We start from the raw sequence: 27,945 nt of genomic DNA on the forward strand, positions 1-27,945 counted from the left end.
CTGGTCTTTGGCCAGCCAAATGGTCCGTGGCTTAAGTAGTTAAGGGGGCGTCGCAGGGGGGTGTGTCCTATGCCTACATACTTTTGCTAATAGGTGTCCCTCATTCCGATCTCAGAATGTTGGGGGGTGGGCTGTACGGGGAAGAGGGGACGCCCTGACTGATCATTATCTGCAAATAATCTGCCAGAAACAAACATCTTACTTTCTTCATCAAAAGGCACCGGGCGGCAATAGACGACCAGCTCAGAAAGCTCCAACGCGATCTTCTTCCTCCTCTCCATTATCTTCCCCTCCTGCATCTGTGAACATTGAGAGCCTCAGAGTGTTATACGGTGCATACAGGTACCCCCCCCCCACCCCCCCAGCATTTCTAGCTGCGGCCATCTTAGCTGAGAAAGCCCCTCCTCCCCTCCTGAAGAATCGCGGAATGTATGACATCATTTTGACCTAGGCCAGAGACCAGGAAGCAACTGAAGAAAGGTAAAAAAAAAAAAAAAGGCACTATTCCTCCCATTGACACCAATGATGGGACACTATTCCTCCCACTGACACCAATGATGGGACACTATTCCTCCCACTGATACCAATGATGGGACACTATTCCTCCCACTGACACCAATGATGGGACACTATTCCTCCCACTGATACCAATGATGGGACACTATTCCTCCCACTGATACCAATGATGGGACACTATTCCTCCCACTGACACCAATGATGGGACACTATTCCTCCCACTGATACCAATGATGGGACACTATTCCTCCCACTGATACCAATGATGGGACACTATTCCTCCCACTGACACCAATGATGGGACACTATTCCTCCCACCGACACCAATGATGGGACACTATTCCTCCCACTGACACCAATGATGGGACACTATTCCTCCCACTGACACCAATGATGGGACACTATTCCTCCCACTGACGCCAATGATGGGACACTATTCCTCCCACTGATACCAATGGTGGGACACTATTCCTCCCACTGACACCAATGGTGGGACACTATTCCTCCCACTGACACCAATGATGGGACACTATTCCTCCCACTGACACCAATGATGGGACACTATTCTTCCCACTGATACCAATGATGGGGCCCCATTCCTCCCACTGACACCAATGATGGGACACTATTCCCCCCACTGACACCAATGATGGGACACTATTCCTTCCCACTGATACCAATGATGGGACACTATTCCTCCCACTGATATCAATGATGGGACACTATTCCTCCCACTGACACCAATGATGGGACACTATTCCTCCCACTGTCACCAATGATGGGACACTATTCCTCCCACTGACACCAATGATGGGACACTATTCCTCCTCCCACTGACCACCAACCCTGTGGCCATGTTTATTCTCACTGATGCGGAGCCTGGGACATTTTCTTCCCCCCACTGGCCACAATCCGGCCTCCCCTATAGTCGGAAGGACAGCACACTGGCACTTTGTTTGAAGAATTTGGAGACCCCCTTTAGACCACTGAGCCTTTTAAATGTAGGAGAGACATCCGACAATTCTCAGCTTAGTCATTAGATTTGGGGATCTGAGTATAAAAGATTTGTTGTGTGACAAACATTTACACAATCGGGGTGATCCTTCCTCTATGTTGTGCGATTCCCATATCATTACTGCCATCTAGTGGCCAAAATACATTTATTTTTGCCAATTGAATTATTTGCCACTTGGTGGGGCTGACAATATAGCAATCACACATAACAGAGGAAGTTCAGCGATTTCATCCCTGATTGTGTGAATGTTTGTCTTATCTGCGCAGCAAAGAACAGTTTTATAGGGGAGAGTGGGGACAACTCTGCGGATCCCCGTCTACAGGGAGAGGGGGGGACAACTCTGCGGATCCCCATCTACAGGGAGAGGGGGGACAACTCTGCGGATCCCCATCTACAGGGAGAGGGGGGACAACTCTGCGGATCCCCGTCTACAGGGAGAGGGGGGACAACTCTGCTGATCCCCATCTACAGGGAGAGGGGGGACAACTTTGCTGATCCCCATCTACAGTGAGAGGGGGGACAACTCTGCAGATCCCCATCTACAGGGAGAGGAGGGGACAACTCTGCGGATCCCCATCTACAGGGAGAGGGGGGACAACTCTGCAGATCCCCATCTACAGGGAGAGGGGGGACAACTCTGCTGATCCCCATCTACAGAGAGAGGGGGGACAACTCTGCAGATCCCCATCTACAGGGAGAGGAGGGGACAACTCTGCGGATCCCCATCTACAGGGAGAGGGGGGACAACTCTGCGGATCCCCATCTACAGGGAGAGGGGGGACAACTCTGCGGATCCCCATCTACAGGGAGAGGGGGGACAACTCTGCGGATCCCCGTCTACAGGGAGAGGGGGGACAACTCTGCGGATCCCCGTCTACAGGGAGAGGGGGGACAACTCTGCGGATCCCCGTCTACAGGGAGAGGGGGGACAACTCTGCGGATCCCCGTCTACAGGGAGAGGGGGGACAACTCTGCGGATCCCCGTCTACAGGGAGAGGGGGGACAACTCTGCGGATCCCCGTCTACAGGGAGAGGGGGGACAACTCTGCGGGTCCCCATCTACAGGGAGAGGGGGGACAACTCTGCGGGTCCCCATCTACAGGGAGAGGGGGGAGAACTATGCGGATCCCCATCTACAGGGAGAGTGGGGACAACTCTGCGGATCCCCATCTACAGGGAGAGGGGGGGACAACTCTGCTGATCCCTGCCTACAGGGAGAGGGGGGGAGAACCATGCGGATCCCCATCTACTGGGAGAGGGGGGACAACTCTGCGCATCCCCATCTACAGGGAGTGGGGGGACAACTCTGCGGGGAGAGGGGGACAACTCTGCGGATCCCCATCTACAGGGAGAGGGGGACAACTCTGCGGATCCCCGTCTACAGGGAGAGGGGGGACAACTCTGCGGATCCCCATCTACAGGGAGAGGGGGGACAACTCTGCGGATCCCCATCGACAGGGAGAGGGGGGGACAACTCTGCGGATCCCCGTCTACAGGGAGAGGGGGGACAACTCTGCGGATCCCCGTCTACAGGGAGAGGGGGGACAACTCTGCGGGTCCCCATCTACAGGGAGAGGGGGGACAACTCTGCGGGTCCCCATCTACAGGGAGAGGGGGGAGAACTATGCGGATCCCCATCTACAGGGAGAGTGGGGACAACTCTGCGGATCCCCATCTACAGGGAGAGGGGGGGACAACTCTGCGGATCCCCGTCTACAGGGAGAGGGGGGGAGAACCATGCGGATCCCCATCTACTGGGAGAGGGGGGACAACCCTGCGCATCCCCATCTACAGGGAGAGGGGGGACAACTCTGCGCATCCCCATCTACAGGGAGTGGGGGGACAACTCTGCGGATCCCCATCTACAGGGAGAGGGGGACAACTCTGCGGATCCCTGTCTACAGGGAGAGGGGGGACAACTCTGCGGATCCCCGTTTACAGGGAGAGGGGGGACAACTCTGCGGATCCCCGTCTACAGGGAGAGGGGGGACAACTCTGTGGGTCCCCATCTACAGGGAGAGGGGGACAACTCTGCGGATCCCCATCTACAGGGAGAGGTGGGACAACTCTGCGGATCCCCATCTACAGGGAGAGGGGGGACAACTCTGCGGATCCCCATCTACAGGGAGAGGGGGGACAACTCTGCGGATCCCCATCTACAGGGAGAGGGGGGACAACTCTGCGGATCCCCGTCTACAGGGAGAGGGGGGACAACTCTGCGGATCCCCATCTACAGGGAGAGGGGGGACAACTCTGCGGATCCCCATCTACAGGGAGAGGGGGGACAACTCTGTGGATCCCCATCTACAGAGAGAGGGGGGACAACTCTGTGGTTCCCCATCTACAGGGAGAGGGGGGGGAGAACCATGCAGATCCCCATCTACAGTGAGAGGGGGGGACAACTCTGCGGATCCCCATCTACAGGGAGAGGGGGGACAACTCTGCGGGTCCCCATCTACAGGGAGAGGGGGACAACTCTGCGGATCCCCATCTACAGGGAGAGGGGGGACAACTCTGCGGGTCCCCATCTACAGGGAGAGGGGGGAGAACTATGCGGATCCCCATCTACAGGGAGAGTGGGGACAACTCTGCGGATCCCCATCTACAGGGAGAGGGGGGGGACAACTCTGCTGATCCCTGCCTACAGGGAGAGGGGGGGAGAACCATGCGGATCCCCATCTACTGGGAGAGGGGGGACAACTCTGCGCATCCCCATCTACAGGGAGTGGGGGGACAACTCTGCGGGGAGAGGGGGACAACTCTGCGGATCCCCATCTACAGGGAGAGGGGGACAACTCTGCGGATCCCCGTCTACAGGGAGAGGGGGGACAACTCTGCGGATCCCCATCTACAGGGAGAGGGGGGACAACTCTGCGGATCCCCATCGACAGGGAGAGGGGGGGACAACTTTGCGGATCCCCGTCTACAGGGAGAGGGGGGACAACTCTGCGGATCCCCGTCTACAGGGAGAGGGGGGACAACTCTGCGGGTCCCCATCTACAGGGAGAGGGGGGACAACTCTGCGGGTCCCCATCTACAGGGAGAGGGGGGAGAACTATGCGGATCCCCATCTACAGGGAGAGTGGGGACAACTCTGCGGATCCCCATCTACAGGGAGAGGGGGGGACAACTCTGCGGATCCCCGTCTACAGGGAGAGGGGGGGAGAACCATGCGGATCCCCATCTACTGGGAGAGGGGGGACAACCCTGCGCATCCCCATCTACAGGGAGTGGGGGGACAACTCTGCGGATCCCCATCTACAGGGAGAGGGGGACAACTCTGCGGATCCCCGTCTACAGGGAGAGGGGGGACAACTCTGCGGATCCCCGTTTACAGGGAGAGGGGGGACAACTCTGCGGATCCCCGTCTACAGGGAGAGGGGGGACAACTCTGTGGGTCCCCATCTACAGGGAGAGGGGGACAACTCTGCGGATCCCCATCTACAGGGAGAGGTGGGACAACTCTGCGGATCCCCATCTACAGGGAGAGGGGGGACAACTCTGCGGATCCCCATCTACAGGGAGAGGGGGGACAACTCTGCGGATCCCCATCTACAGGGAGAGGGGGGACAACTCTGCGGATCCCCATCTACAGGGAGAGGGGGGACAACTCTGCGGATCCCCATCTACAGGGAGAGGGGGGACAACTCTGTGGATCCCCATCTACAGAGAGAGGGGGGACAACTCTGTGGTTCCCCATCTACAGGGAGAGGGGGGGGAGAACCATGCAGATCCCCATCTACAGTGAGAGGGGGGGGACAACTCTGCGGATCCCCATCTACAGGGAGAGGGGGGACAACTCTGCGGGTCCCCATCTACAGGGAGAGGGGGACAACTCTGCGGATCCCCATCTACAGGGAGAGGGAGGACTACAGGGAGAGGGGGGACAACTCTGCGGATCCCCATCTACAGGGAGAGGGGGGACAACTCTGCGGATCCCCATCTACAGGGAGAGGGGGGACAACTCTGCGGATCCCCATCTACAGGGAGAGGGGGGACAACTCTGCGGATCCCCATCTACAGGGAGAGGGGGGACAACTCTGCGGATCCCCATCTACAGGGAGAGGGGGGACAACTCTGCGGATCCCCATCTACAGGGAGAGGGGGGGAGAACCATGCGGATCCCCATCTACAGGGAGAGGGGGGAGAACCATGCGGATCCCCATCTACAGGGAGAGGGGGGGGGAACCATGCGGATCCTCATCTACAGGGAGAGGGGGGACAACTCTGCGGATCCCCATCTACAGGGAGAGGGGGGACAACTCTGCGGATCCCCATCTACAGGGAGAGGGGGGACAACTCTGCGGATCCCCATCTACAGGGAGAGGGGGGACAACTCTGCGGATCCCCATCTACAGGGAGAGGGGGGACAACTCTGCGGATCCCCATCTACAGGGAGAGGGGGGACAACTCTGCGGATCCCCATCTACAGGGAGAGGGGGGACAACTCTGCGGATCCCCATCTACAGGGAGAGGGGGGACAACTCTGCGGATCCCCATCTACAGGGAGAGGGGGGACAACTCTGCGGATCCCCATCTACAGGGAGAGGGGGGACAACTCTGCGGTTTCAAAATACATTTAAAATACAAAATTCAAACTTTCCAGCAAGCACAGAAACATATCCGTTGATCCCGCCAGAAATTCAGTGTCCTAGTCACTTCCTGTGTACTGAACTGAGATCTCATACAATGTTATCAGCCTTTCCAGCTGCTGTAATTCATTTGTGATATCACCACCTATAGGGGGAGCCCTTCGCAAAACAGCCTTTTTTGCAGCTTGTTTGCGCCCTCTGGTGTTCATCAGGAGTATTGCATGTCATCAATGCGGACTCACCCTGGCATCTGCGTTCTGGGTGGCCTCTCGTATCTTCGCTATCCAGTCATTAAGCTCTTCTAGCGAATCGGCTGCCACATCCAGCGCCTGAGAGGGGTGCGACATCTGCTGGGAGTGGATGGTGAACATGTAGGGTTTGAGGCCTCGGCCTTCTTTGGATAAGACTGCAGAGGAAAAGAAAAAGGGGTGGGGTTTAAAGAGGAACTACGGTCCGCTCACATTATTTGTAATAAAACAAATCTTTGCCATTCTGAAGCTTCCCTCCAACAACTTTGCATATTATTATATATATATATATATATATACTGTGATCCTGTACTTGCCAAATATGCTGCAGAAATCCCCCTCCACTGAGTCTGGCTGCAGCAATTTTAAGTGTGGGCAGCTGAAGCTGCTGCCTGTTCACTTCCTGGATTTACACAGAGGCGCACCTCCAGCTCTGCAGCCCTCATTGGCCCTCTTATGACTCATCCCCCCTCCCTTTCTGGCAAACTCTCACAAGAGTAAGAGAGAGAGAGCTGTGAATGATGTCATAAGCCTAGGCTAATGACCAGACAAGACACAGGAAGTAGGCTGTACAGTAAAACCTTGGATTGCGAGTAACGCGGTACACGAGCGTATCGCAATACAAGCATTTTTTTTTTTTTTTTAATCCGGACTCGGTTTGCGAGCGTTATTTCTCAAAACTAGCAGGATTCAAGCTAGGACAAACTACCCCCCTTTATCAGTAGTACAGCCCCCCATCTGTCACAACACCACGGAGGACAAACCCCCCCCCCTCATCGCAAAGCTGACACCCCCGCTCGTTACCGCACCAGCTCGGGCGGCTCAGATACACGGAACACCCGGGCGGCAGCTGGAGAGGACAGTGTGCAGCCGCGGTGGAGAATAGATCATGACAGGCAGCAGCGAGAGACAGAGGAGGAGGAGAACACCCATGGCCGCGGCGCTGGAGGTTGGTTTCCAGCTGAAAGAAAAAAAACTTTTAAGTCAGCAAGGGCTTTCCTCACCCTTGGGATGGTGTCACCCCTGTAGCGGGTGGCACCCGGGTGCGAACCGCACCCCACGCACCCCCCTAGCAACGCCTCTGCTGCCAACAATGTGCATGTGGGCCCACTGTAACAGGCACCAGATGTCCGTCTGCATGATTCCTCCCGCACAGCCCATAATATGCACTCTTGTCCGCTATAATATTATCAGGTGGCATCCTGAGTAGACACGTGCAATTGGTTTCTTTCCAAATTTAGTTTTTTAAGGAATATCTACAAATTCGTTAATTCGGAAAAATATCCCAAATTATTATCCCGTTTAACGAACGTTTCCGAATATTCAGAAAATCGAATATTCCAAAATCCACAAGTTTGGAAATTTCGAAAATCCGGAAATTTCGGAGATTTGAAAAAACAAAAATAAGAACGAAAAATCCTAAAATTCAAAAACCCGAAACTTCGAAAATCGGAAATAATTAAATTATAGTTATTGTAATTTCCTTTCAAATTTGACTGTTAACGTGGAACGTAACGAAAATACAAATGTATTTGGAAGTTACGAATTATCCGAAATAACGAATGCCGCATCTAAACAGATGGAACGTAACAAATGACTTTTTTATTATTATTGTTAATTATTAATTTGTTCCATTCCATTTGTTTAAATGCGGCATTCGTTATTTCGGATAATTCGTAACTTCCAGATAAATTTGTATTTGTATCCGGGCGCCAGGTCGCAATTGCGACAAGAAATTGTGACCTGGCGCCCGCGCCCGCCGGTAATTGAGGCCGTGGCTTTGTGAAGTCCCAAGCTTCCTTCTGTGACCGGCGCCATCTGGTGGTGGCCGTTGGCATTACAAGTAAAACCAGTTCTAATGTGTAAATTTTCACTGTTTTTCACTGCCATCTCCTTCCCTCTAATTAGAACCCCCAAACATTATATATATTTATTATTCTAACACCCTAGAGCAGTGGTCATCAACCCTGTCCTACAGGGCCCACTAACAGGCCAGGTTTTATGTATTACCATTGGGAGATGCAGACTAGAATACTGCAATCACTGAGCAGCAAATGATATCACCTGTGATGTATTTCAGTTATCTTGCAAACCTGGCCTTTTAGTGGGCCCTGTAGGGCAGGGTTGATGACCACTGCCCTAGAGAATAAAATGGCGATCGTTGCAATACTTTCTGTCACGCCGTATTTGCGCAGAGGTCTTACAAGCGCACTTTTTTGGGGAAAAAATACACTTTTTTTAATAAAAAAATAAGACAACAGTAAAGTTATCCCAATTTTTTTTATATTGTGAAAGATAATGTTATGCCGAGTAAATTGATACCCAACGCGTCACGCTTCAAAATTGCGTCCGCTCGTGGAATGCCGACAAACTTTTCCCCTTTAAAATCTCCATAGGCGACGTTTAAAAAATTCTACAGGTTGCATGTTTTGAGTTACAGAGGAGGTCTAGGGCTAGAATTATTGCTCTCGCTCTAACGATCGCGGCGATACCTCACATGTGTGGTTTGAATACCGTTTACATATGCGGGCACTACTCACGTATGTGTTCGCTTCTGCGCGCGAGCTCGTCGGGACGGGGCGCGTTTTCTGGCTCCTTACTTTTTTAGCTGGCTCCTAGATTCCAAGCAAATTTGTCAAACCCTGTGTTATGTTCACTAACAGCCAAATTTGAAAGGAAATTCCAATACCTATAATTTAATAGTTAGTTATCATTTCAAATTTCTTATTTTCAGATTTTCGAATTTCCCCAATTTCCAAATTTTTTTAATTAGAAAATTTGGAAATTCGAAAATCGAAAAATAAGAAAATCTGAAAATAAGAAAGAATATAAGAAAATTCTAAATAATAACCAAATAATAACTACTGTAATTATTAAATTAATGGAATTTCCTTTCAAATTTGGCTGTTAGTGAACATAACGAATACGAATTTATCTGAAGTTACGAATTATCCAAAATAATGAATGCCGCAACCAAACAAATTAAAAAAGAACAGAAAAAATTAATAATAATAATAATAATAATAAAAAAAAAATAATAATAAAAAGTAATTTGTTACGTTCCATTTAGACCCGGTTCACACTGGCGCGACTCGTCAGGCGACACAGCCGCCTGACAAGTCGCGTCCCATTGTAGTGAATAGAACCGTTCTAATAGGAGCGACGCGAGTCGCTCCGACTTAGAAAAAGGTTCTTGTACTACTTCGGGGGGCGACTCGGGGCGATTTGCATTGACTTCTATACAGAAGTCATTTTGCAAATCGCCTTGGAAATCGTTTTCAGGTCGCCTGGCCGAGTCGCCCCCGAAGTCGTGCCGCCCCTGTGTGAACCGGCTCTTATTATTTCAGATAATTAGTAACTTTGCATAGATTTGTTACGTTCTCCAACAGCCAAATTTGAAAGGAAATTCCAATACCTATAATTTAATAGTTAGTTATTATTAGTTAGTTATTATTTCAAATTTCTTATTTTCAGATTTTCGAATTTCCCCAATTTCCAAATTTTTTGAATTAGAAAACTTGGAAATTCGAAAATCTGAAAATAAGAAAGAATATAAGAAAATTCTAAATAAGAAAATTCTAAATAATAACCAACTAATAATAACTACTGTAATTATTAAATTTATGGAATTTCCTTTCAAATTTGGATGTTCGTTAAGGTAACGAATATGAATTTATCTGAAGTTACGAATTATCCAAAATAACGAATGCCGCATCTAAACAAATGGAACAGAAAAAAATAATAATAATAATTATAATAAAATAAATAAATAATAATAAATAATAATAATAATAATAAAAAAAAGTAATTTGTTACGTTCCATTCATTATTTCGGATAATTAGTAACTTTGCATAGATTTGTTACGTTCTCCAACAGCCAAATTTGAAAGGAAATTCGAATACCTATAATTTAATAGTTTGTTATTATCAGTTAGATATTATTTCAGATTTTCAGATTTTAATTCTTTTGAATTTTCGCATTTTTATTCTTATTTTTGGATTTTCAAATTTCAGAATTTTTGAATTTCCGAAACGAAAAAACAAACAAATTTTTTGGTAGTGCACGTGTCTAAGCCCACAATACTTCTGAGTGCACCAGGTGGCCCCTTAAATCAGGACATTCCTATCCCTACTTATGTGAATGCTACTTTAGGGCTGCGATTATCTTTATTTTATAGAGATATGCGGGGAGCCGAGCTGGTGCAGTGCCGCTATCCTTTGCATCAACCCGGCTCGGTCAGGGGACATCACAGGTCACATGGCATTAAGTAGGAAAGGAAGAATCAATGGAGCAGAGGAGTGTAAATGATTTTTAAAGGGCAGTTGACATCCGACACGTTTCAGGGGTAAAAAAAAATCCCCCTTCCTCGGGGCTCAGATGTACAGGAGAGTTACTGACTCCAGAGATTACACAGCATTAAAGTAGAACTTTTTTTTGCCATTTTGGGTAGAATAAGAGACGTGCCTGTGCCCAGGCAGCGGCCAATCAGTGCCCACCCACAATGCCTGCCAGTGCCAGAAGGGATGCCTATCAGTGCCATCTATCAGTGCCACGTAGCAGTGCTGCTTATCAGTGCCACTCATAAGTACCCATCAGTGCAGCCTTTTGTGCTCATCAGTGCCACCCATGAGTGCCCATCAGTGCCGCCTATTAATGCCCATCAGTGCCTGTCAGTGCCACCTCATTGGTGCCGCCTTATCAGTGACCATCAATGAAGGAGAAAACTTACTTATTTACAAAATTGTATAATGAAAACAAAAGAAAAAAGTTTTTGTTTTTTTTGGTCTTTTTTTATGTTTGGCAAAAAATAAAAACCCAGAGGTGATCAAATACCACCAAAAGAAACCTCTATTTGTGGGAACAAAATGATAGAAATTCTGTTTGTGTACAGTGTAGCACGACCGCGCAATTGTCATTTAAATAGCAACAATGCTGAAAGCTGAAAATTGGCCTGGGCAGGAAGGGGAGGGAGGGCCTGGGCAGGAAGGGGAGGGAGGGCCCGGGCAGGAAGGGGAGGGAAGGCCCGGGCAGGAAGGGGAGGGTTAAATACTGGTTAAATATGAACCCCGGTACTCACCAATATGACAGGAGGGCACATCTATAAACCCTTTCAGGAAGTTTCCCAGAGGGCTGTTCTCCGCAGACTGACCGAAAAACAGCGTCTGAAAGATGGAGGAAAAAAAATATTGGTTATTGGAGGCAGAGAAAAAGGCGGAGTCAATGGTCAAAAGTTCAGTCTTTCTCGGGTGCCTACATGAATATGCTAAACTACTTCCCTTTCCTGGAGAAAACCAGGGCTCAAGTCCTGCGGTAACGCGTGGGAACGGAGTTCCTGCACTTTTTTCACAGCAGGAACGCAGTTCCCTTTGCAGGACTAAAGCAGCCGAGAGCAGCCGAGCCGCCCGAGCCAATCCTTCACTAAGCGGCGGTGCCCAGCTTGACTCACTGTCAGGGGCAGGCGAACCTTAGTAATCCTTTATGTTACTGGCCGCTTCCTGTATATGGATTCATCGGGTAGTGTGCGGGTATTCCGTCACTTCCTCGATGCCGCAATGTGTCCTGGGAGCTTTTGTCATTGTTCCCAGGAGACATTGCGGAGGTCTGCCGTGAGTTATCGCGGGATTTAGAAAGAACTTTAGTAATTATGCCTATGAGCGTATCATTTTTTTTTGGTGGGGGAGTGGCTCTTGGGTGGGAGTTCCCACACTTTTTTCCCCAGGACCTGACCCCTGGAGAAAACGCTGTGCTGAGCTCCCTTCAGTACTACCTCTAGGCTTGGGTACAGTCATGTGACCTCTCCCGAAGGTGGAAGATTGTAATATCAGCTTATTCTCCTCTCCTCAAGTCCCCAGGTCTTCACCGGTGTCACTGGAGGGAGCCGGCAGCAGCATTTTCCTCTGGAAGAGTATTTCAGCCTTTACTGTACTCCTTATTTATCAATCTTGGGAAAAAAAAGTCACTAAAAGTTTCCCAACATTGCTGTGCAAGCAAATATTTCTCCATGGGTTGGTCCTTAAAGGGCAACTACGCTGCATCTTCATAGACAAGATATTATGGGTTGGTTCTGTAAACGTCACATTGTTTCACCCAAAAGTAACAATCTAGTAATCAGTGGGGTCTTCTGGGTGGAGTCAGCCCCCAACTTCATATATATCCTTAACAGTGATATCCCCTATCCATAATACCCAACCCTGTTCCTGTCTACCTTTATGTGTTCTGACACCTCTTCCTTGCATCCTTCATAATGTAAAATACATTTAAAAACCAGCAGGGATGGTGGGGACCCCCCATAATGGACACAGCGGGTGTACAGACCCGGGAACTCAGCACAGGGATGGTGGGAATCCCCCCTCATAATGGGCACAATAGGTGTACAAACCCGGGAATTCTACATCAGGGATGGTGGGAATCCCTCATAATGGGCACAGCGGGTGTACAGACCCGGGAACTCAGCACAGGGATGGTGGGAATCCCCCCTCATAATGGGCACAATAGGTGTACAAACCCGGGAACTCTACATCAGGGATGGTGGGAATCCCTCATAATGGGCACAGCGGGTGTACAGACCCGGGAACTCAGCACAGGGATGGTGGGAACCCCTCATAATGGGCACAGCGGGTGTACAGACCCAGGAACTCAGCACAGGGATGGTGGGAATCCCTCATAATGGGCACAGCAGGTGTACAGACCCGGGAACTCAGCACAGGGATGGTGGGAACCCCTCATAATGGGCACAGCGGGTGTACAGACCCGGGAACTCAGCACAGGAATGGTGGGAACTCCTCATAATGGGCACAGCGGGTGTACAGACCCGGGAACTCAGCACAGGAATGGTGGGAACTCGTCATAATGGGGACACAGGGATAGTGGGAACGAGTGGCGGGCCGTCAATAGGGGGTGCACGGGCGCCGTCCCCCCAGGCAGTCCAAAAAATAATAATATTTTTAAATGGCTCTTTAAAAAATTTGAAAAAAAGGTCTTTAAGTGCACTGTGTTCGGGTGCCGGACACAGTGCACTATGGGAAGCGCCACATCTATGCAATCACGAGATTGCAGACGAGGCGCTTAATTTGCAGGCTTTAAACCCGCCCTGCGGCGCATTCCATTGCGCCGATCATCTTCCACCCAGCGCCGTAAAATGTATTACTACGACCGGAAAACTTTCGGTTTTCACTGTGCCAGTGCGCCCGAGCGGAGGAAGCATGAGGAGCAGACTCCTCCACCGCCACTGGTGGGAACCCCTCATAATGGGCCCAGCAGGTGTACAGACCCGGGAACTCAGCACAGGGATGGTGGACTTATCCTTTAGATACAAGGGGCCAGATCCACAAAGACGTTACGTTGATGTATCTATTGATACGCCGCGTAACTTCTAGGATGCGCCGGCGTATCTTTTTTCTGTATCCAGAAAGCAAGATACGCCGGATTTTTGCTTAGATACGACTGACGTAAGTCTCTTACGCCGTCGTATCTTAGTTGCATATTTACGCTGGCCGCTAGGTGGCGCTTCTGTAGATTTACGCGTAGAATATGCAAATCACGAACGTACGTGCGCCCGGCGTATCTATATGCGTCGTTTGCGTAAGGCGTCGGACCGGCGTAAAGTTACCCCTGCTATAGTGAGGCGAACGCAATGTTAAGTATGGACGTCGGGACAGCGTCAAATTTTCCGTCGTTTACGTCGTTTGCGTAAAACGTTCGCGAATAGGGCTTCGCGTAAGTTACGTTCACGTCGAAAAGCATTGACTATTTGCGACGTGATTTCGCCGTTCGTAAAAAGCGTCAATTACGTGGGGTCATGCTAGATTACCATACAACACGCCCACTCCAAGCCTACTTTGAATTACGCCGGACGATTTACGTTACGCCGGCGCACATATGGGAGCAAGTGCTTTGTGGATACCCTACGAGCCACTCTGAGTTACGGCGGCGTAGCGCATATGAGATGCGCTACGCCCGCCTAAATATACGCCCGTTTTTGTGGATCTGGCCCAATGATTCATTAAAATGTATACATTCATGATTTTTTTTTGTTAAACATTGACATGGGTGCTGTTCCCGGAGAGATTTTCTCGTGTGTTGCTAACATATACAGGAGAGTGTTCAGTCCATCACATACGCTGCTCGTGCAGAGGAGGGGCGCAGCGCTCCGTACCGAGTCATCCTGCTCTGCGCTCAGCGTGCTGCTCATTTCCTCCACGTAGTTCGCCGGGAACCAAAGCTGCTTCTTCCCGCCATAATCCCCGCGCCACCTGCAGCCAATCAGAGGGAGAGCAGAGACAAGACATTACCGATATTAAACACTACAATCATGTTTGTGGTCGGTCTGTCTGCAGGAATAGGAAGGGGGGAAGTTATGATACTAACATTGGTAAAGAAATATAATTATTATACAGAATGTTTTACTTAAAGAAGAGCTCCTGAAAAAATGAAGGCTGGGTGCACACTGCAGACGGATGCGGCTTGCAGCAGAGGGGTCCGGTGTGGCCCTGTTCTACATTTCAGGGGAAAATAGGCCCGAATTTTTGGGCTAAATTTGGACCTGAAACGGAGCCGAAGATGCACAGGAGCCGAAACGGAGATATGTGAACAGGCTTCATAGAACTCCAGCCTAAAAGTCAGCAGGTATAAATACTGTAGCTACTGACTTTAAATATTAGGACACATACCTGTCCAGGGATCCAGCGGTGTCTTCCCCCCAGACATTTTTTCAAGTCGGCTCTGGGGTGCTGCCACCGCCATTTCTTGTAAGGGAAACCAGCAGTGAAGTCTTGCGGCTTCACAGCCAGCTCCCTACTGCGAATGTGCGGAGCGTGCTGCGATTTGTGAATGGCCCGGAAGGGGGGGAGGGGTAAGGAGGAGGGGGGCTGAACTTCTGAGTGACTTTGCCACACGTAAGTGGGAACAGATATCTGTCAAGTCCAGGTACCCTCTCCAGCGGTGACCCGTCCATTTGGGGTGCCCTGGCCCCGCCCCCTCTCTGCAGGTCACCACCTAAATGCAATGGATAGATTCATGCATGCCACCTCCCATTCATGCGTCTGGCCCCTTTCAGGGCACCGGGAGCAGGAATTACAGCGGCAGGGTTTTTTTGTTTTTTTTTAAAGCGGTAGTTCACCCTCCTTTCCATCATTAGACCATTACATTCGGCATCGTAGCGCGAGCTACGGTATGCCGGTCTTAAATTTTTAATCCCCGTACTCACTGTGCTATCGATGATTGAAGAATCCGACTCCTGCGGGGAATGGGCGTGCCTATGGAGAGGGAGGATGATTGACGGCCGGCTCTGGCACGTCACGCTCCCCGAAGACAGCCGGAGTAGGTCTCGGCTATTCACGGCGCCTGCGCACAGGCTATGCGCAGGCGCCGTGAATAGCCAAGCCTATTTCGGCTATTTCCGGAGAAGCGTGACGTGCCAGGGCCAGCCGTCAATCACCTTCTCTCACCATAGGAACGCCCATTCCCCGGATTCTTCAATCATCGATAGCACAGTGAGTACGGGGATAAAAAATGTAAGACCGGCATACCGTAGCTCGCGCTACGATGCCGAATGTAATGGTCTAATAAAAAAAAACTTTTTTTTTTTTTTAACAGGGTGAACCCCCGCTTTAAGCACCTGATTAGAGCCAGAGGCTCCAATAGGATGGGCTCGGGACGCAGAGGATGCGACCGGAGCCCACCCAGGTGTGTTACAACAGCGAATGAATATTCGCTGTTAAAACACTGATCCTCAATGCGGCCAATCAGAAGCGGGTGTGAGACCCGCTTTCTGATTGGCTGAAAAGAGAAGACTCCCAACTGGCTGCCAAGGAAGGAGGAAACGGAAAGCCGCTGTGATGACCCGCGGGGAGCAGGAGAACGGGAGGCCGGGATGGGGTAAGTGCTACCGACCGGGGGGTGTCATACTGTTTGCTGCCCCACCGGCCGCCACTGACTCTCCCCCCAAAAGGTGTCCAAATGTGGAGGAGGGGTGGAGGCGAAGCGTCCCCTTTTGTGTGGAGCTCCGCTTTCATTTATTAAATGACAATATTAAGTGCTTAGGGCCAGATTCACGTATCTCTGCGTAACTTAGCCGCGGCGTAACGTATTCCATTTACGTTACACCGCCGCAAGTTTACAGCGTAAGTGCCTGATTCATGTATCTCCGCGTAACTTAGCCGCGGCGTAACGTATTCCATTTACGTTACACCGCCGCAAGTTTACAGCGTAAGTGCCTGATTCACAAAGCTCTTATCTGTAAACTTGCGGCGGTGTAACCTAAATGCGCTCGGCGCAAGCCCGCCTAATTCAAATGGGGCGGGCACCATTTAAATTAGGCGCGTTCCTGCGCCGAACGTACTGCGCATGCTCCGTCCGGAAAATTACCTGACGTGCATTGCGCTAAATGACGTCGCAAGGACGTCATTGGTTTCGACGTTAACGTAAATGGCGTCCAGTGCCATTCACGGACGACTTACGCAAACGACGTGATTTTTCAAATTTCGACGCGGGAACGACGGCTATACTTAACATTGGCTAGTCCACCTAGAGGGCAGCCTTAGTTTTACGCGGCGCATCTCGACGGAAACGACGTAAAGTTAGAGCGACGGGCAAAGCGGACGTTCGTGAATTGCCGTAACTAGTCATTTGCATATTCTACGCCGACCGCAATGGAATCGCCACCTAGCGGCCGGCCTAGAATTGCATCGTAAGATCCGACGGTGTAAGTCAATTACACCTGTCGGATCTTAGGGCTATCTATGCGTAACTGATTCTATGAATCAGCCGCATAGATACGACAAGCGTATCTCAGAGATACAACGGCGTATCAGGAGATACGCCGTCGTATCTCCTCTGTGAATCTGGCCCTTATTCGCTAATATTGGAGTATTTATATCATCTTTTCACTTGCTATAATATCTTTGTTATTAGAACAAATTTATGTTTTCCCCTCCCCATGGAAAGTCCTTTTGTGCGATACAGTATCTAGCGACAGTTAAGCTGCCCATAGACGGATTGAAAATTGGGCAGTTCAGCAGGGAATGACAGCATTTTAATCAATGTGTGGCCATCCCTGCTGGTTTGATCGACTTTAACATGTTGGAAAACTTGGGTCAATCATCAAGTACAGTGTACTCTGACAGTGGCGGGTCCTGCTGTCAGAATACAATGTCCTGGTGGGGGGGGGGGGGGTTTCTCTATCCGCCTTCCTTGTGTGGATAGAGGAATCCGTTTTTTTTGTTCAGCCTGCAGGCTGAATGAAAAAAATAATAATAATTACCCGTCTATGGCCAGCTTTAATCTCCACATTCCACAGCAAGTTATTTCAGTGGCTCAGTCAAGCTGAGAAGGTGTTATAAAATACCAGAAATGAATGTCTCTTGTTGTATTGCTTGTGTAAATCCTTATAAGAATAATCTTTAGTGGAATAATATGTAATCTGTAAAACTTTAATATTACAACAGTGCATGTTAATGTGAGCATAATGCACATGTGTACACCTATCGCACTGTAAAAGACTGCTGTAAAGACTGGGCCCCAACGCTAGCTGGCTGAAGAACTAGGGCAAAGGACTAGGGCAAAGGACTGTCTCCTCAGTAAGGATGGGCTTGGGTGTGTTTACAACGCCAGGTGCCCGAGCCCGCCAGGAAGCTGACACTGTGCATCGCTAATCACAGGCAGCAAGACTCTTCCTTATCTCTGTAGCTGCGGATTGGGAAAGGTCTCACACGCCCATCCCATGCTCTTCAAGCTGCTCTGTCAGTGAAGCCTCCAGCCTGCATAGGTGACTGTGATCACATGATCAGGACCACCTATGATCGGTTCCTGATCTTCAATGGCTCTCATAGGGCACATGTAGTGCCTGTATCCTCTGGCATTTGTTTAAATCCCACCTGGAAGACCTTCTGTGCGCCAGCATTTGCAGTAATTTCTCTTTAGGGTTTTATAGGTTGTCCCTCAAGCATCACTCCCTTTAAAAATCTCTTTTACCCCTCCCCACTCTTTCCATAAGTAAAACATTTTGGTTGGAGTTGCTACTCGAAAAAGCATTTAGAACCGGCAGACACCACCAGCGGGTCTAAACTCACCAGCCTCCATCTTGCTTGTCCACGTTGTGTATGATGGCTTGCTTACAGAAGGAAAGCTCGTCCTCTCGCTGGGCCTTGTAGTCATAGAGAGCCTTCACCATACACTGCGGAGATACAGACCAGAGATAACGATCCAGAAGGGAAGTGATAATGGCAATAGAAAACTTCTGACAATATAAAGGCGTGACCTTCACCGTATCACATATAACCACCAACATGGCCAAGTTTACTGGACAAAACTTCTGCAAAAAGTGCTTAAAGTTCCATATAGTAGAGTGATGAGAACGCCCCATGGTCTGTGTTAATCTTTATTGGTAACAGCAATATTTATATAGGTGTTCAACGTGTTTCGGGGGCTCATTAGTGTAAAATAGGAAAATCTCAATAAAATGACATAGTAAAAATATTATGAATTATTAAAAAAAAAAAAGATATATATACACCGGCGTATTTATCGGCGTATACCACGCACTTTTTTCCCCTTAAAATTAGGGGAAAATCGTAGGTGCGCGATGTACGCCGATCCTTGCGGTCTCTGAGCGCCGCCGACAAAGCCCGACCGAGCCGAGTGTACTGCGCACTCGGCTAGGCTCGGCCACGCTCGGCTCCGCCCGCAGCCACGCGAGAGAAGCCGAGAGGAGCCGAACACACCGGAAATCCGGCTCTGCACAGCTTGACCGAGGAGCCAAATTCAAGGCTGCAACCCCCGGCAGACAGACACCGACAAGGCTGGACGGACCGGCAGACGAACGCGACGAAGACCGACAAGGCTGGACGGACCCCGCGCAAGGCCACAGACGGACGCCGGACATGGCCGCCGATGGACGCCGGGCAAGACAGCAGATGAACACCGACAAGGCTGGACGGACCCCGCGCAAGGCCGCAGACGGACGCCGGACAAGGCCGCCGATGGACGCCGACAGCAGACGGACACCGACAAGGCTGAGCATCCAAAAAGTAATTTATTTCCAAAATTCTCAGCTCCCTTCTCAGCTTGGGGTGCACGTTATACCCCGGCGCGGTATACCCCGATAAATACGGTATATATATATATATATATATATTTTTTTTTTTTTTAAATGTAGAACAGTTTTTTTTTTATTGTCACATTGTCTTATTGCGATTTCTGATGATGTTATCATATTGATATGTTTTTCATGTATTGTATTTACTAGTCGTGTAGAAGAAAGACTAATGAGCTCCCGTAACATGACTATTTACATAATTTTTGCTGTTACCAATAGACATGTGCACTCCCAAAAAATGTGTTCGTTTTAGTTTCATTCGTTTTTTTTTTTTACGTGTCATTCGTTATGATCGCAATTCGTAAATTTATAAATTCGTACATTCAAAAATTCAGAAATTTGGAAATTCAAAATTCCATTCCATTCGTTTAGATACGCATTCATTATATTGGATAAATCGTAACTTAAATAATATTCGTATTCGTTACGTTTACTAATAGCCAAATTTTAAAGGAAATTCCAATACCTATTAATTAATAGTTAGTAATAGTTAAGTTATTAGTTAATTATTATTTCAGATTTCCAAATTTTTGAATGTACGAATGTACAAATTTACGAATGTACAAATTTATGAATGTACAAATGTACAAATTTATGATTGTATGAATTTACGAATATTCGGAAAAAAATTTGTTAAGCAGGTTTTCGTTAATTTTGATTTTTACCGCATTAACGAATTTGTCGAAATTAGTTAAAAAACGAATTCTGAACGAAACAATCTGCACATGTCTAGTTACCAATAAAGACTTGCTGGACCTTTATAGATGCTGTGGCACTCTTGTTTTTCTACTGTACTAACTGCTGCTATGACCAATCTGGGTCTGCTGGTTACTAGGGAGCGGTATTTTATCTCAGAACAAAAAATATTTCTTTATATTAGGGTCCAGCACTCCACCAACACTGTTGTACCCATAAAGATAAGGTGTTCCAAAATAACAGAAATTAATGTCTCTTGTTGTATTGCTTGTGTAAATTGCGTGTGGGGACGTCCCTAAGGTCAATGCTGCTGTGTCCGTCAATGAACGAAAGAGAAAATAGGATTTTTATACTCACCGTAAAATCCATTTCTCTGAGTTCATGGACGGACACAGCACCCACCCCTCCTTTGTTTGTACTGCGTTTTACGAACTGGGGCTGCGTCATGCAGAGAGTGGGATGTACCCGGGGGACCCGCCCCCTGGGCGGTGCTGTACTGAAAGAAGTGTTTTAACACTTGAAGTGCTGTATTTTCTGCCTAAGTCTCTCCTGAAAGGAAGGATATATAACCCTAAGGTCAATGCTGCTGTGTCCGTCCATGAACGGAAGAGAAAAACCCTGGCAATCTAGTGTTCGAGAGAACCTTGGTTGAGAATATCTGCATTAGAGGATTAAAAGGGTGGGGACACAGAAGCTTCTTGGAGGTCTTGTCATTGAGTCTCCATCATAGAAGCAGGCAAGATAAACCCACCAGTGATCATTCAGAGTGGCCAATAAGCAGTGTAAATTTACTAGATCCCATGACTTCATCTGAATGTGCCTTCTTTTATATGAAAAGTATATCGCCCCCAATCCTTTGTTCTTAGGACACTAGTAGCTCAAAAAGGTATGACTGGCTTCCAGCTGCAATTGTAGTGACCTTTTAACTCCAGAAATTCCCCCCATCTGTTATGTGACCCTTACAAAGCTGTATTGGTACTGTATTGACCCTCCATCTTACCCGAGATGTTGGCATTTTGTTGGCTTCCACATAATGGTGCGGAGTCCGAACTTCATAGAGGGCACCGTAATCCAGTTCCTGAAGACAAAGACATTTTTCTGGTCAAAAGAACTGTTTAATGGTATAGAACAGGGTTCTCCAAACTGCGGTCCGAGGGCCAGATGTGGCCCTTTGCTAGTCTTAATCCGGCCTTTGGGGCACCATTTGGGGCACTATATGTTCCACAGATACCAATGATGGGATACTATTCCTCCTACTAATAGGGGGAATACTACTCCTCCTATTGACCACCAACTCCCAGGCCATATTTATTCTCACTGATGCTGGGCACGTGACATTTTCTGCCCCTGCTAGCCACAATCCGACCCTTCAAAAGTCTGAAGGACAGTAAAGTGGCCCTTTGTTTGAAAAGTTTGGAGACCCCTGGTATAGAACAACCTTTCCCAACCTTTTCAACACAGAGGAACCCTTGAAATAACTTTCTGGTCTCAGGGAACCCTCTGCTATGAATTACTGTATCCACAAACCATGATACATTAGTGTGATGGTCAGTGGAAAAAATGCTTCTTACACTTGAGATCGTTGGGAAGAATTACCCCCTTACAGATGGCTAAATCCAAATCTAGATCAATGGTGTCAGAGGGAACTTATATAAAAAGCATAAATTGCTCAAGGAACCCCTAGCAACCTCTGGAGGAACCCTGATTAAGAAAGCCTCGTATAGAACCTGCATCAGAAGGTAAACCACATAGCCAAAAGTATATGAAAACTCATTTAAATTATTGAGTTTAAGTCAACAAAGCCAGCTCCATAAAGACATGGTTTGACTCGTTTGGTGTGGAGGAACTCAAGTGTCCTGCACAGAGCCCTGATCTCAACCCTACTAAACACCTTTGTGATGAAATAACGACTGAGCCAAAACTTCTTGTCCAACATTAATATCTGACCTCAAAAATGGGCACAGATTCCCTCAGACCCACTCTTGTGGAAATTCTTTCCGGAAGAATGGAAGGTGTTAGAGCTGCAAAGGGAACTAACTCAAGATGTCCATGGTTTTTGAATCTGATATCAAACAAGCTGACATAGGTGTGATGGATGGGTGTCCGGCCACAAACCTTTGGCCATATAGTGTAAATACAAATCCAGGAGAAAGACTTAAAGCGGGAGTTCACCCATTTATTAAAAAAAAAAAATTTTCCCCTTAGGCCCCGTACACACGACCAAACATGTATGCTGAAACTGGTCCGCGGGCCAGTTTCAGCATACATGTTTGGTCGTGTGTAGGCGCGAGCGGGCCGAATTCCAGCAAACATTTGCCCGCCGGGCCTTTTCCCAGCGGGCAAATATTCCTGGACTTGTTTTAAAACCGTCCGCTGGAATCCTGCCCGCTCGGACATGTACGGTCGTCAGTACAGACCTACCGTACATGTCCAGGCGCCCGCCGTCCCTCGCATGCGTCGAATGACTTCGACGCATGCGTGGAAGCCTTTAAATGGCAGGCCCGCCCACGTCTCTGCGTCATCGCCGCGTCATCGTCGCGGCGACGACGCGGACACGCCCCGCGTAATGTTTACGCGCGGACTTCTGTACGATGGTGTGTACAACCATCGTACAGAAGCCCTCTAGCAGACATGTACGGTGAAAACGGTCCGACGGACCGCTTTCACCGTACATGTTTGTTCGTGAGTACCCGGCCTTAGATTCCTGCTCGTTTGGTCTAGGGGAATCGGCTATTTGTTTTAAAATAGGAGCAGTACTTACCGTTTTCGAGATGCATCTTCTTCCGTCGCTTCCGGGTATGGGTCTTCGGGAGCGGGCGTTCCTTCTTGATTGACAGTCTTCCGAGAGGCTTCCGACGGTCGCATCCATCGCGTCACTTGTAGCCGAAAGAAGCCGAACGTCGGTGCGGCTCTATACTGCGCCTGCGCACCGACGTTCGGCTTCTTTCGGAAAATCGTGACGCGATGGATGCGACCGTCGGAAGCCTCTCGGAAGACTGTCAATCAAGAAGGAACGCCCATTCCCGCAGCCCATACCCGGAAGCGACGGAAGAAGATGCATCTCGAAAACGGTAAGTACTGCTCATATTTTAAAACAAATAGCCGATTCCCCTAGACCAAACGAGCAGGAATCTAAGGCCGGGTACTCACGGCGACGCGACGGAGAGGATGCATCTCGTAAACGGGTAAGTACGGATCATATTTTAAAACAAATAGCCGATTCCCCTAGACAAAACGAGCAGGAATCTAAGGCTAAAAAGTGCCCTCTAAGGGTGAACCCCCGCTTTAACATTTCAGAATTTGGTTTTTCAGGATGGGGTCGGGGTTGGCCGTCTACTCACCGTTGTGCCCATCCTCTCCAGAGCTTCCTCATTAATAGGGTAGCGAAGTTTCATCTTGCGGTATAAAGGATGCTTCTCATAATAGCTAACGAGATCCATCAGACTCTCAAACTCGGCCGAACTTCCCAGCATAAAGAGACGCCCTTCCTGCTGGATGCGGCAGTGCTTAATCTTTCCCTCAGCCCTGCGGGAAAACAAGGCCGGTTAGATAAAATGCAGCTATTGGCATCTATAACACAACGCCATCGTTATTTGTGCTGCATTCCATATTTTAGAGTAACAGTCAGACAGAAAATGTCAAAATAAAATGGCCCGGATTTACAGACACTGGCGCATATTTATTCCGCCGTAGCGTATCTTCTTTACGCTACGCCGAAGCAGCGCAGAGAGGCAAGCACTGGATTCACAAAGCCAGTGCTGCCAAATCTGCGCTGGGTTTCCAAGTCGTAAGTCGTCGTAAGTGGAAGTGGACGTGAGCCATGCTAATGAGGCGTGACCCCATGCAAATGACGGGCCGAACGCCAGACAGATACGAATCGCCAACTGTGCATGCGCCGTCCTGTGGACGCATCCCAGTGCGCAATGCTCAAAATCACGTCGGAACAACTGCCTAAACTACGCCGGATCACTGCCTACGGCGTGAACGTAACCTACGCCCAGCCAGACACACGTCCAACGCAAACAAAGTAAAATACGCCGGCTTGAGTTCCCTGCTGCTGGGTTACACCTGCTTTATGGGGCATAACTTTACGCCGGACGTAAAACTTACGCGCACATCGCGTTGCCTGCGTCGGGCACACGTACGTTCGTGAATCGCCGTATTTCCCTCATTTGCATATTTGAATGGCTAAACAATGGGAGCGCCACCATGCGTCCAGTCTAAATGTACGCCCACGCTACGCCGGCGTAGGCAAGTTACGTCGGCGGGTTGAAGCCTGTTTTTAGGCGTATCTTAGTTTGTGGGTCCGGCGCACAGATACGACGGCGCACATTTGCACTTACGTGGCGTATCTTGAGATACGTCGGCGCAAGTGCTTTGTGAATCCGGGCCATTATATTTATATATTTATGATATTAAATATTATATATTTTCATCATCATCACAATCAATATTTTAAATAAATTGTTAGAATGCGTAAGGGAGGTTTTTTTCTTCCTTTGTCATCTGTGTCCCATTGGGGTAATTTCCCTTTACTTCCTGTCCCATGGCCAAAACAGGAAGTGAGAGGAAATCCCTCCAAATTAAGGTAATCTCTTGGGGACCCCCCCCCCCCCCAGCTCATCAGAACTAATGTCTCCTTTGGAGAATTTCCCTTTATTATTTTTCTGGGGACAACCCAAAATTTGGGATTTTATTTTTTTTACTTTCAATGATAATGGTAAACAGGACAAATAGAGGCGGGTGAATCTCCCCAACGGGCACACAGACCGCAAATAAGAACCTGACAGGTTTTCCAATCCATCTCCAAATCCGATTCTCACCTAAAGGAAATCGCATAAGAATTCAGTTCACTCCTCTTGCGCACCAGAAACGCCCCGTCACGAGGGACTCTCATCAACATGTGCTCTGCCTGCAGGCGGGTGAGACTGGCGTGGTACCACCTGACGGGGACAAAGAAAAGTAAAGAGGAGGAACATGTCATATACGATAATCTAAAGCTTCGTAGATCTGCACATAACTTCCGCTGCCTGTCTCTGGATCCATTGATCGTTTTGACAGGCGATTCTCACACAAAGTCAGCATTCCCCCCCCCCCCCCCCCCCCACACACAGCTCAGTTTAATTTGCCCCCATTTTGGCAATTAGACATGTGCGCTTCATTTTGTTCCAAATCGAAATTCGGACGAAATTTGTTCTTTGGAGGGATCCGAATTTCTGAATTACAGTAGTAATGAATTTAAATGATGAGACAAAAATTTGTCTGAAATAGCGATGTATTCAAATCGAATTAAAAAAAGAATTTGAAAACAAATTTTGAAATGTAAACATATTGCTAAATTTCTTTAACCATTTTAAAACCGCACGCCGTCATATGACGTCCAAAAAGGGGATCTCTTATCCCGGGTGGACGTCATGTGACGTCCTGTACTTTGTGCGGGGATATCTGAATGATGGGTGCAGCTAGAGGCATCATTCAGATATAACTTTCTTCCGGCGGCGATCCTGCGCACCGCAAGAACGATCATAGCGGCAGTTCCGCCGCTTGATCGTTCTTATAGGCGGCGGGAGGGGACATCCCCCCCTCCCGCCGCCATCCGGTGCTTCTCCGGGCTCTCCCGTGCCATCGGGGGCCCGGAGAGATGGTCGCCGTCTGCCGGATGTGCAGCATAGAGATGACTGGTGACCAGATGGTCACCAGCCATCTCTATGACCGTCGGAGGCCCGGGGCGTGATGTGATGACGTCACGCCCGGGTACCCGTAAGTAAACAAACCGCAATTGCGGCTAGTAAGAATGAGATCTGTGAATTTTTTTTCACAATCTCATTCTTTCCAGCCTGGAGGAGAGATGTGACGTCTTATTGACCATCTCTCCATAAAGAGGACCTGTCACACACTCTTCCTATTACAAGGGATGTTTACATTCCTTGTAATAGGAATAAAAGCGATCGAAAAAAAAAAATGTAAAAGAAAAGTGTAAAAAATAAATAAGTAAAATAAAAAATAAATAAAAAAAGTTAATACGCCCCTGTCCCGGGTAGCTCGCCCTCATAAGCGAACACACGCGTAAGTCCCGCCCACGTATGTAAACGTCGTTCAAATCACACATGTGAGGTGTCGCCGCGTGCGTTAGAGTGCGTGCAACAATTCTAGCACTAGACCTTCTCTGTAACTCTAAACTGGTAACCTGTAAAAAATTTAAAGCGTCGCCTATGGTGATTTTTAAGTAACGAACTTTGGCACCATTCCATGAGTGTGCGCAATTTTAAAGCGTGACATGTTTGGTATCTATTTACTCGGCGTAACATCATCTTTCATATTCATACCAAAAAATTGGGCCAACTTTACTGTTTTGTTATTTTTTAATTCATGAAACCATTTTTTTTACAAAAAAAAGGCGTTTGAAAAATGATTGCGCAAATACCGTGCAAGATAAAAAGTTGCAATGACCACCATTTTCTTCCCTAGGGTGTCTGCTAAAAAAACATATATATAATGTTTGGGGGTTCTGAGTAATTTTCTAGCAAAAGAATGATGATTTGTACATGTAGGAGAGAAGTACCAGAATAGGCATAAAATAGAATAAAAAATAATAGAATAGAAAAATTAGAATAGATTAGAATAAAATAGAAAGAATATGGCGGTCTTACAAATCTAAACTTCAAAAATTTTAATAAAATAGAATATAGCGGTCTTTCAAAATTCAAAAAGATTAGAATAAAACAGAATAGAAAATTTAGCGATGTATTCAAATCAAATTTGAAAACTAATTTGAAAAACAAATTTGAAATGTAAACATATTGCTGTGTATTTGAATATAGACGTCTTCTAAAATTCTAAAAGAATAGAATATAAAATAAAAAAAAGAATAGAAAAGCAAAAAAAAGAATATAAAAGAAAGTAATAGAATATAAAATATAAAATAGCATAAAAAAGTATGGAAAAGAATATAATAGAAAAAATTGAATAGATTAGAATAAAATAGAAAGACTATGACGGTCTTACAAATTTGAACTTCAGAATTAGAATTTTGAATAAAATAAAATAGAATATAGCTGTCTTTCAAAATTGAATAGAATAAAATAGAATTAATAGAACAGTCTTCTGAAACTCAAATAGAATAGAACTAGCTATTCTTCACAATGAATTAGGATAGTTTTGATATTTTTTATTCTAATTTGATTTGAATACATTAAAATCTATTGGAAAAATTCAAATAAAACGAAAAACAAAACTATTACATTTTGTTTATGAAATGCAACAAAATGAAATTAGTAACAAATTAATCAGAAAACAAAACAAATCTTTCCATTCTGCTCATGTCTATTGGCGAAATGTTGGACTGAATACAGGTTTCCTGGTTCCCATGATAACTTTACATTAACCACTTCACCCCCCGGACCATATTGCTGGTCAAAGACCAGAGCACTTTTTGCAATTCCGCACTGCGTCGATTTAACCGACAATTGCGCGGTCGTGCGACGTGGCTCCCAAACAAAATTGGCGTCCTTTTTTTCCCACAAATAGAGCTTTCTTTTGGTGGTATTTGATCACCTCTGCGTTTTTTTTTATTTTTTGCGCTATAAACAAAAATAGAGCGACAATTTTGAAAAAAAAATGTTTCCCTCAGTTTAGTCCGATACGTATTCTTCTACCTATTTTTCAAAATAGGGGGTATTTTTATTAATATTTTTTTTTTACTAGTAATGGCGGCGATCAGCGATTTTGTTTCGGTACTGTGACATTCTGGCGGACACTGGCGGACACATTTTTGGGACCATTGT

The 27,945-nt window shown here is 47.7% G+C and overlaps 1 protein-coding gene across 2 annotated transcripts in view; it reads right to left on the reverse strand.

The window, feature by feature from the left end:
- The window catches only part of LOC120939772 (1-phosphatidylinositol 4,5-bisphosphate phosphodiesterase gamma-1-like), a 160,317-nt gene that overhangs the window by 23,178 nt on the left and 109,194 nt on the right, over positions 1 to 27,945 (reverse strand). Inside the window, exons 19-26 of one of the 2 annotated variants that reach the window (XM_040352124.1) lie at positions 24,985 to 25,104; positions 23,503 to 23,686; positions 21,162 to 21,239; positions 18,441 to 18,544; positions 14,528 to 14,624; positions 11,450 to 11,534; positions 6,366 to 6,529; positions 203 to 299 (exon numbers count right to left, since the gene is read on the reverse strand). In XM_040352124.1, the coding sequence (XP_040208058.1) occupies positions 203 to 299; positions 6,366 to 6,529; positions 11,450 to 11,534; positions 14,528 to 14,624; positions 18,441 to 18,544; positions 21,162 to 21,239; positions 23,503 to 23,686; positions 24,985 to 25,104 (929 nt within the window). Of the gene's footprint in view, positions 1 to 202; positions 300 to 6,365; positions 6,530 to 11,449; positions 11,535 to 14,491; positions 14,625 to 18,440; positions 18,545 to 21,161; positions 21,240 to 23,502; positions 23,687 to 24,984; positions 25,105 to 27,945 lie in introns of both variants that reach the window. The other variant, XM_040352123.1, reaches the window with a different exon arrangement.

The sequence above is a fragment of the Rana temporaria genome, chromosome 5 (assembly GCF_905171775.1).
Source record: "Rana temporaria chromosome 5, aRanTem1.1, whole genome shotgun sequence".
Lineage (NCBI taxonomy): Eukaryota > Metazoa > Chordata > Amphibia > Anura > Ranidae > Rana > Rana temporaria.